Raw genomic sequence first — 10,640 nt, 5'->3', positions numbered from 1 at the left:
CCATTTATCCCTTTGCCTATTGTACTTTGGATTCTTTGCCAATTGTAATTAATAAATCATTTTCATTCCTATATATTATTAGTGATGAAGAAACTAGCAATTTTTTTGGTAGGACATGTTTCTGATCAGACGCTTAACATGTTGAATGTTGTTGTGCCATTGGATGTTTTGATTCAACGCACACATACCTCATTTGAATGTGTTCCTGAGAAGTAAATGAAAATCTAGAGAAGTCCATATCTGCCTTTCATGTTTTTTCCCCCTATTAATCTAAATTATGCTAAACGATAGACAGAAAAGATCATAAATTAATGAAACTACACATATCCTATAAAAAGGTTTTAATTTCAAAAGGATGACCAGATGACAAGAGCCAGGGTTACTAAATACAAATCATAGAGCAGTCCCACAGATTAGCTTGGTGCAAGAGTGACAACGTAAAATTGCATATCTATTAATTTGGGAAATTAAAGCATACTCAATTTAATTTCAGACTGGTTTCAGTCTTAAAACAAGAAAATTTCAAAGTGAGAAATAAACAGCAGGTTAGACAATGCCAAACACCTCTATTAAGTTACAATGTGGGACATGACATTCTGTTAGAGCCTCTAACAGCTATGCCACTGGTTCCACTACTGAAAGGCAGTAGTAACAGGAGGTTACTGTACGATGGTTCCTCTCGACACTCAGTAATGTAGGTGGTTCATGCACATCAGAGACAATCACTGCACATGCAATCATTTCTCAATGAAATCTAGTGTAGGCTGTGGAAAATATCTGAAACCTGCCAAACTCTAACCTCTGAGATTCGTCCATTTCCCTGCTCGACAATTTAAAAAGGACAACACAAGCTTCTTTACACGTTAGATAATACACCAACTGACAAATCAAGCTCTTTATGCAACACACTCTTCAGAATGTACCAAACCAGTAAAAAGAAGGAAAAAAAAAAGAAAAAGACTCGAGAATTAACAATTTGTACATTCTAAAGCTGAACCAGGTTGATGACGAACATCAAGAGAAAGAGGAAAATTCAAAAGTGATGAAGCTCCTTGGTTTCAGGACATTTGTGATGGAGATATCTGGGTCTTCCCCTTCTCCCTCATGGAGCGCAAGGCCTTCTCTCTTAGGTGCTTCTCCAGGTCGTCAAGGCTGTCGTCTACTTCACTCTCCGATTCCTAAATGAACAATCATGAAATACATCACTCTACTTGCAGCTCAGATAACAATGAAGGTGCCCTGCAAACAAAATATCCAGATTATTTTTCACATTTTCTTAACAGGAATATGAGGCCCTCGGTTTCTAAAAATCACTGAAACTAATTTGTACCTTCCTTGAATCTCCATCCTCCTCCACACCCTGGTTTTCTTGTCCTTCTCCAGCACCAGGGGCACCGCTCTTCTCCTTCTTATGCTTCTTGTGCTTCTTGTGTTTCTTCTCCTTTTTGTGTTTTTTCTCCTTCTTCTTCTTCTTTTTCTTTAAGCTGCCATCAATGTCAGAGTTCTGCAATAAAATGGACATTGTTGAGGACTCAGCAAAATGCTTTTTAAAACCAGCATAACAGGAATGACACTCAGCGTTCCTGTGCCAAAGGGGGATTATGCCACAGAAGGGCTCTCGCTCAACATCTCTAGGAAATGTTCATCAATTAAGTAAACTTGTTTTTATGTCTCAAGATGCATTAAAGGTCATAACAACTGTTTAGGAGATGGGATGATTTTGCATATTCAATAATTAGGAGTATTTAACACAATGAAGAAAGTACTGAGTTGACATTGGATACCTAGATGGCCAAGATAATCATCCTGTACATTTTTTCGCTGCATAATTATCTGCCTTAATAAATAATCATCCGAAACAGGTCAGTGTAAAACTACCACCTTTTAGGATGCTGAACGGAAATTTTTGTGGATGTAACAAACAAATCATCGTTTTGATAATAACATCCAGGCAATTTATATAAAAACAAAAAAAGGTTTTCAGAAATACAGATAACATCAAAGGTTTAAATTATAAACATGAAGAGGTTAATACTTCTAAGACAACCAAAGGTCAATAAGATATAATACTGAACCTTGCTTGGGGACTGACTGCCGGATCCACTGCTGGCCTTTTTGGCTGGTGGTGGGGAGCCACTGGCAGAGCGTGACGGTGAGGGGGAGGCAGATGCTGGGGCTGGACGTTTTTGAGCTGCTGGTTGAGGGGAAACAGATCTCGATCTGGAAGATGCTCTCCTCATAGGCTGGGGGATGGGAGAGGGTCTGTAAAGTGGAAACGGTTGACATTAGAGGACATTCAAAGAGTAATGTTGCATACACAAATTATAAAACAATTCAGACTTTCGACAAATGCTTGCTCCTTGTTTACCTCTGATTGCTGCGTGGCTCTGGGGTGCGGGACACTCTGCGGATGGGTTTGCCGCCGTGTGAAGGGGACTGTTGTCTCCGCTGGTTAGATGGAGATGAGCTGGAGGTTTTGAAGCATCCCTGGGGGCTAGGGGAATCTCTGACAGCACGACCGCGCTTTACTGGGGATGGGGACAGGCGGTTTGCTGCTGCAGGAGGGGAACGTGTATCTCTGCTTTGCCAGCCAGAAGTCAACATAGGGCTCCTCCTGTGTCGGGAAGGTGATGAGGTTGGAGGTGTGCGTCTCCTTGGAGCAGGAGAACTTCTGCGCTTGGGAGACCTGGAGGGACGTCGCTTGCCTCCTGGGGAAGAGCGCTTTGCAGGAGAGCTAGACATCTTCCTCTTCTGTGGAGGCAAAGGTGAGGGGCTGTAGCGGCGCTGGATAGGGGGAGAATAACGTCGAGGGGATGGAGATCGGCGGCGAGGTGGTGGAGAAGGAGACCTAAGAAGCACAACATTTTAATTATCAAAAAAATAACTGACCGGTCAATTATTAATATCAAAATGACAGCACATGCTTATGCTTATACCTGCGTCTAGGAGGAGAGGGAGATCTTCGGCGTCGTGGGGGAGAAGGGGAGCGACGTCGCCGTGTAGGAGATGGAGAACGTCTTTTCCTGGAAGGAAAACAAAAAATACTTTGTAAGAACAACATATGCAGATACTACTCAATTTGGATTTTAGAAGTTTAATCATTCAGAGCATTCAGTGCAAACTCTCTGCTTAGTATCTGACCTTGGAGATGGATCCCTGTGTCGCCTCCTTGGAGAAGGTGTACGGCTTCGTCTCCTCCTGACTTCACCGTTTCTGGCAGCTGGCCCTGCTGTTGGCCTTTTTGGCCCTTCATCTTCTGAGGAGGAAGACCCGGTATCTGAAAACACAGAGATGAAGAGCATCAGCAACGGTTCAAATGTAGCCTTAACTGTATGCTGTGAGGAGAAGACACCAAGGTTGGGGTGTTAGGACACAGCTTCAAAAGTCCATGAGACAATGAGTAACAAGATGACATAGACAAAGACTTGGTTAGAGAGGGGTTGGGTATAGGAAAGGAAAGTACAGGGATAAAAACGCTTTTAACCTGAAGACGACTGTCGATTCTGCCTGCGATACTGACGTCGCTGCTGCACCGAATCTGCTGTTGCCCCTTTGTCATTTTTATCCTCTTCTGAAATGTAGAGCATTGAGTGTCCCATCAGTTTTAACAAAACCAGTGTAACAGACTACCATGGATACAAATGATAAAAGAAAAAAAAGCTGTATTTATTTATTTGTTTTCTTTAGGTTTCAACATTACATAGTGCAACGTGACCATATATTTATGCTACTTGTGTCCCCTGTGTTGGTGTATATTGTTTTATCAGTTTGTAGTGATTAACTATCTGGGTCAATACATCATTATCACACAGAACTATCTGAGCATGTTAAATGGAAGCACAGTAATGAGGTTATTAAACTACTTTTTAAGGCCGTCGAATGAAATTTGTTGGAAAGAAGTTAGTAACGTTTACATGAGATTCAAGCCTGTGGAAATGTCATCTTATGTTTTCTGCACAGACAGAACAAACTTAGTGCTCTTGTTGCAATCATTTCCATGTTGTTGGCATTAAGATTTAAAATTTGTGTATTTTGTAATAAGACTGAATACACGAAGTATGGCCAGTAAACAAAAAAAAAAAAAAAAAATCACTTATCACATTGAAGTTGCAATGACACTTTAACAGGTAAACATCCTTATTAAACCCCTCCTGATTATAAGCCAGGGAAGAAAAAAGTGGCCATTATTGACAAACAAAATTAGCTGGGGTCTCCATTATGACTAGTCACCTCAGTTTGGGAACGATGAGGTGAAAGGCCTTCATTTGTTTTAATAATAAAGGAGTTGAATAGTAATTTAACTAGTTTTTCAAAATAAAGTATCTCTTACCGGACTCAGAACCATCAGAATGTCTGGCCTTGGCGTTATCAGGCGGAGAATCCCCTCTTCCTCCTGGTTTTCGCTTTAAACCTTAAAAACAAGGCACCAAGAAATTTGGTATATAATAATACTTCTCTTATTATAATTATTAAGGCATTTGAAATAATGACCTAGTTCCAACTCCTTACATTTTAAAAGAACAGTATAAAGCAAATTTATCAAGACTTACAACATTTTTAAGAACCAATATAGAAAACGATGAGGATTATGAATATTTTACCAGATGATCTGGGTGGAGAAGCTGAACCCCGTCCTCTTCTCCCCCTGGGAGATGGTGAGCGTCTTTCCTTCCCTGCAGGGCTAATGGATGTGTCCCGATGTTGCAGCTGTTTTCGAGGTGGTGTGCTAGATATTCTTTTCATCACTTTTTTAGGAGAGCCAGAGTGTGCAGAGCTGCTGCCGGAGGATGAAGCAGAGCGAGAGCGCCTCCTGCAGGACACAAAAAAATGTTTCTCTCCAATGTGTTGCTAAGGTCCAAAGTCTTTTGCATGGTCAGGATATAATATACACAATAGCACCTTGTAGCAATATGCAATATATGCTACTAAAATAAAAAGAGTAAGGGTTCAAACCGGCATGAAGGCTTTCACACTGACCTACGGACTGGGGAGCGCCTGTGTCTGTGTCTGGAGCTGGGGGGACCACGTCGGGGAGGACTCCTTCGACGAGGAGACATTCTCCTCCTAGGACTCGGCCTTCGGCGAGGGGAAAAAGATCTGAAAGGTTAGAGAGGGCAAATGGTTTCGAACTTTGAAGTTCTCATTCAGAGACAAGACTATAACACATCATATGGTATACCATAAATTTCAGAAATTACCTGGAACGGGAGCGTCGTCTGCGAGTGCGGGAATGAGAGCGGGAGCGGTGATGAGGCCTTTCCCGTCTGGTGTCCTTCTCTCTTTCCCGAGACCGCGGTCTTTCCTCTTTCTTCAGAATTTTCTCAGGGGAGGGTTCTTTGACTTCCATCACTGAGTCTGCTTTCACCACCTCCAAAACTGTGTCACTACACACCAGAGACAAAAGTTTACATTCCAAATTTCCCGTTAGATCATTACTGTTACCAAAAAACAAAGCTGCTCTGTACGAACAACTACAGTACCTAGAAATCTGACTCAAGCGTGACTTAAGCAACTAATTAAACAAAAACGGAAAAAGACCAACATTAAGACAAGACTTGATATTTGAAGCAAAGGGAATAATGTACAAACCAGGTGGATGAAGCTTCTTGGACCACTGCTTCTGGCATTGACCTTCCTGATGTATCTGGCTCCACAAGCTGCTCTAAAGGTTTCGTGGGCAGCTGCATCAGGGGTGGAGGGGGAGAAGTGCCACCAACTGGGCTGGATTTGCGACGTGGGGAGCGTGAGGGGCTAGGTTTCCTGTCGCGCTTCACTGGCGATCTTCGTCGTGGTGATGGTGACCTTGTCTTCCGCCTGGATAGAAAGGAGGCAAACCAGGAAAAGATTTCCATTTCTGTCATAAATACACAAATCCAACTTCTTTACACCAATCTCAATATTAAAAAAACGTTTTTCTAACCTTCTTGGACTCTTTGACTGAGCCCTCTCTCTGTTTTCTTTCTCCTTTTCCTTCTTATCATCATCCACCTTCTTAAGAGAAGCCAACTTCTCCTGTTCAATCTATCAAAAACAGAAGTAAGAGGGATCAAACAGTCACTTTCAGACACGACATTCAGCAGTATTCAAACAATCACCTGTGGTGTCCAACACTATGTTCAGTTTTATTGTCCCCGTTTAGGACATATTATTCTATATTTTTAACATTTTCCAAAAACATTTCTCCAAAGTCAGACTCTTTCTTCCCATTTAAAACAGACTAATTTACACCACCTTCTTTACCTGTCTGGGTTACTAGACCTTTCTACATCTTACAGATATTTTGCCAGGATTTATCTCAAGGAGAAGCTTACCTGTCTCTGTTTAATTTCCTCTTTCTTCTGTTCCAGAAAAGCAGAGGGTATGCCAGCGATGTTGTCCTGGGCACTCAACAGCAGGGGCCACAGGTCCCTCATGAACTCCCGGGCGTTCTTCCCATTCAGGAAGCCTGTCAGGTTGATCTGCATCATCTTACTATCTGGGTGCTGCAACACACACACACGAAGGGGGGAAAGAAGCCATATAGGCATTGAAATGATGGAAGGCGCCAATCAGGGGGAGGTAGGACCCACCATATGGGGCTTCCTACCTTCTACTCCTCACTAAAGTAAACCTGTTACTATGTAGTTTAACATACTCAAAACATGTTATGGTACTGACTAGATATTTAATGTCCCTGGATCCAATACTGGACTATCAAAATAAAACTGATTTAAATCATACTCACAAACTCAAACTGAGAATGTGAGCTAGCTGAGGAGAGACATATCTAATGATGTAACAATTGCATGCAAGACTGCTGTTATGCACAGTTCTGATTTTGTTCCCCAGATACATTAACTATAATAAAAAATGCCATATCGTAAAAAATACTTAGATATTGGGTTTCCTCAGTGCTATGCCCACTACTTTACATTTGTGTGTCCCTACCCACCCACTATATTCCAGTCTTCACTTCAGGAGTTAAACAAATAGCCACAATACAGAGTGCATTAAAACCCAACACTGCAAGTACAGTTCCGGTGTCTTCAGTGAGTCCCGTGGGATCAGTGGGCACGGAGCTCCCTTGGCTTGCTTCCGCCTCCCTACTGCTTGAGACTCAACCACCTTGAGCTTAATGTTATATCATTTATCTAAATTGCAAGAGACGAACAAGCAATAATGAGTACACAGTCAAACAAAAACGAAGTTTTATTTCAACAACTGATTATGAAGAATAACTGCGAAATACGCTAATCTCAAATTCAATTAGCAAATTCTTATTACTATGCAAGAGTACCCTTTAAACTTAGCTTCAACAGTTCACCCAACCCAAAAAGTCATAGCAAGCAAAAGGCAAAATTATTGTTAATCATATTTTTGTACAAAAGTTTTAGCATCTCAAGAGAATTAAAGTTATTCAAAAATATACTATGGGACCCAAGCCTGATAATATCAATCAATTGAGGATAATATGTGTGTATCACATCTGTCTCCATTAACCCCCCCCGTAATATTTTCAAATATGTGCAATGGAAATTACCCATTAACCAGATATCCCAAATGATTTAAAACCTCAGTGGGGCAGTAGGATTAAAAAAGTTAACTCTTCGACATAATGTATCTCTATTAAGTAAAGTTGCCATTTGACTATAGGATTAAGAACATACTTACTTCAAAAAGAAATACATAACATCAGTCAGCCTCAGCAATACAGCTCGACTGACAAAAGGATTTTTACAAGGTCAAAAAACTGAATGTAGCTTAACACCAAGATGGAAAGTACTGTTTGTTATGGCTGAAGATTTTAAGTCTGTTACACATTTGATCACATGCAACTGAGATGTTGCCTATTGTTAGAGGGTTTGATCATCTTTTTAAAGAATAACTTAATCTACTGAAAATCTTGTTTTTGCTGACCTCCAGTGGTTGTACGTTCTCAGCTTGATACAGTGATGGAGAGATGTGTTCATGACATCTTCACATCACTTATGTGTGGTTAAAAATGCAACAGGACACTTCATCCAACAGGTGCCAAAAATTTGAAATGTTCAATTACAACAATGCATTTCAGCTTGGTGTTAAGATACGTTTAAGTTATTCTGTAACAATATAAAGTAGATCCATTACTCTTAACAATTGGCTATGGCACATTGTTAAACCATTCCTGATTCCAGTATACAATTCTTGTGACGTTTACACTAATCTGGTAAATTAAATGATGCATTACAAATAACTACGGATAATATGATCATGGCATTGTTCAGGTATGTCTTTCACTGACATGATATAGGTGACCCCTGCATATAACTCACCTCAAACCACACACTGCATCATGAAGGGAGAGTTGGGCTCAGTGACTTTGGGCTCAGGAGAGAGCTAATTAGGTGTTGGTGCTATACTTCTGATGCAAGGTATAACATCCATATTGGTTCAGGCCTTTTAAATCATAAATCACATCATCATTAGAAGACTGCTAAATAAAGGCACTTGTCACATAAAAGCAAAACATGGTTATGTCATCAAATATGAGTTTGATACCAATTGTTACTGTACCCATTCACTTTCAATTTGACTAGGATGGCAATCATTTGATTATATCCTTTCTTATAGACTAAACAATGCCCTCAAAGCTATGACAGTTTTGAAACAAACAAATACACACAATTGTAGATATTACCTTTTCATCAAGCTGGTTAAATATGAACTCTATGACGACGTCATCCTCGAACCCCAGAATCTCTGTCACTCTTTGTGTAATCCAGGGTTTGATGACCTCCAGGTTCACTTTGGTCATGTCCACCTAAGGCCGACACAATAAAACAAAATGAACTAGGGCTACGAAGCAGCACTGAGCGGGCCCAAGCACTTGCGAACTCTGGACCTGATGTGGCTGTGGGTTGGGAGGGCGGTCGGGGACCGGGCGAAACGGCTCAGCGTTGTGTGTTTTGCGCACCGCGGGAAGGATAAACGCTTCACTTCCTGTGTCCGTAACGCAACGCCGAACCACGCATTACGGTCCACACCATCAAGTGCAGACCACACGGCGAAAATTTTTATGTAAATCGAATTTAAGTTGTAAAACGAGGCTTACTTCCTGTTGCCAGTAGGTGGTGCTATCACTACATACAGACTAATAGATCTGTTCAAGCCAAAAACACTTGTTTCTCTTCAGATCGTATAAATCTTTCACCTTTGCAACATCTAAGTCTTAGATGTTGCAAAGTGGTAATAGATTCATTTGATGTCTAAAGGAATCTATTACCACTGGCACTATCGGTGATAGGGCCCTAATAAAGTTAGTGAAGACAATCAATGACTAAATGACCTGATGCTCCAAGGTCTTCTGGGAGCCGAGTGCTTCACAGTTTCATTCAATCTAAAACACATGTCTAAAGGCAAGGTTGTCTGGCAAATCACACATCGTATGCCATTAAGTTCTCATACTAATACATTCGCAAAAGCATTGAACATAACACATGGATGATCTTGTACCTTCTTGTCCAGACATTCTGCAAATTTCAGCTGCTTCAGCAGTTTCTTGTGCTTGTTGCTGAAACGGTTGTCTTGCTCCGCACTTGTGCCCTGAGGAACAAACAACACATCTTAATTTAACTTGTTTAAGAATATCATATCTACGCACATTTCAACGCATGCTTCCAACATGCAACCACAATCTATCAAACAGGCTAAACTGGAAACCAAAAAACACATGGTTAAAAATAGGCTATCAAACACTGAAATGCTTGTGCTGATACATTATTTCATATCGATAATTAAACTATTAGCTAATGTTGGTTCAGGTGATGAAACTCATGTCAGATGAGATTTACACCAGTAAGCTAATGTTAGCTAAGCTAACAGTTAGCCTACTTAATCCTCAAATCCAGGCTAACATTAGCCACAGACAGGCTAACGTTAGCCAAAGTCTGGCGGCTACTTTAACCAAACACAAGGAGATTATATTAAAACCCACATCGGTGTTGTTTAATATACATTTAAGCCCATATATACTTTCTAATGTAAGGGAAGCAGTGGTCGTGACGAGCCCATGGAGACAGAAACGATGTACCGCCCGGGCGCCATCTTTAACCAAGGCAGCCAAATTAGCAGTAGCTAGCTAGCAACGGTTGGCTCGTCTATTTCCTGCAAATTTGACCTACTGCGCATTAACCTGGAAAAGTTAAGGCGTGTAAGCAGAGCAACGTTGCAGAAGGACGAATGTTGATAAACATTAATTGTTGTTGAGACGCGCATTTTCTTCTGGGAGTTTCCCAGATAAACTGCGACGATTGGCGAAAGCCAAGACCGAAACCAGTTGATAGACGAAGCCTTGACCGTACCGTTTCTGACTGTACGGCTCTGCACCTGAACACATGTGGCACATCGATGGACTAAACCAACAACACAAGGCAAAGCAGTTTAACACACAAGACACCGAAAGGAAAGGAATAAAGTTAAAGATCTTACGCGGAAAAATCCCGCGTCCATTATCGGAGAAAATGAATAACAAGCGCCGCTGCGAAAGACGTGTGTGGAGAGCCGGATGAAGATAGCACCCCTGGAGGTAGCAACAAGCACTACATGTACTGTAATGGCAGCAGAGGAGGAGGAGGGCCATTACCTGTTAATACATCAAATTAAATAAAATAAAATAAAGAATA

General features: G+C 41.1%; 1 protein-coding gene across 6 annotated transcripts; it reads right to left on the bottom strand.

Moving 5' to 3' along the window:
- Nucleotides 1-326: 326 nt before the first annotated feature.
- srrm1 (serine/arginine repetitive matrix 1) lies at nucleotides 327-10,561 on the bottom strand. 6 transcript variants are annotated; one of them, XM_035167219.2, is made up of 17 exons: nucleotides 10,447-10,561; nucleotides 9,472-9,561; nucleotides 8,657-8,779; nucleotides 6,312-6,482; nucleotides 5,921-6,021; nucleotides 5,590-5,814; nucleotides 5,199-5,384; nucleotides 4,978-5,097; nucleotides 4,602-4,810; nucleotides 4,331-4,411; nucleotides 3,485-3,571; nucleotides 3,142-3,277; nucleotides 2,937-3,023; nucleotides 2,369-2,848; nucleotides 2,076-2,262; nucleotides 1,331-1,504; nucleotides 327-1,178 (listed from the first exon to the last, which is right to left on the bottom strand). In XM_035167219.2, the coding sequence occupies exons 1-17, from the start codon at nucleotides 10,465-10,467 to the stop codon at nucleotides 1,059-1,061; spliced, it is 2,598 nt and encodes an 865-aa protein (XP_035023110.1). In that variant the 5' UTR covers nucleotides 10,468-10,561; the 3' UTR covers nucleotides 327-1,058. The 6 variants fall into 6 exon arrangements, with proteins under 6 accessions (XP_035023110.1, XP_035023114.1, XP_035023111.1 ...); XM_035167223.2 differs by having other exon boundaries at nucleotides 1,335-1,504; XM_035167220.2 differs by having other exon boundaries at nucleotides 4,978-5,076.
- Between the last annotated feature and the right edge of the window lie 79 nt (nucleotides 10,562-10,640).

Source organism: Hippoglossus stenolepis, chromosome 10 (assembly GCF_022539355.2).
Source record: "Hippoglossus stenolepis isolate QCI-W04-F060 chromosome 10, HSTE1.2, whole genome shotgun sequence".
Lineage (NCBI taxonomy): Eukaryota > Metazoa > Chordata > Actinopteri > Pleuronectiformes > Pleuronectidae > Hippoglossus > Hippoglossus stenolepis.
The sequence above is the reverse complement of the archived record's forward strand: the minus strand, read 5'-3'. Positions and strand labels throughout refer to the sequence as shown.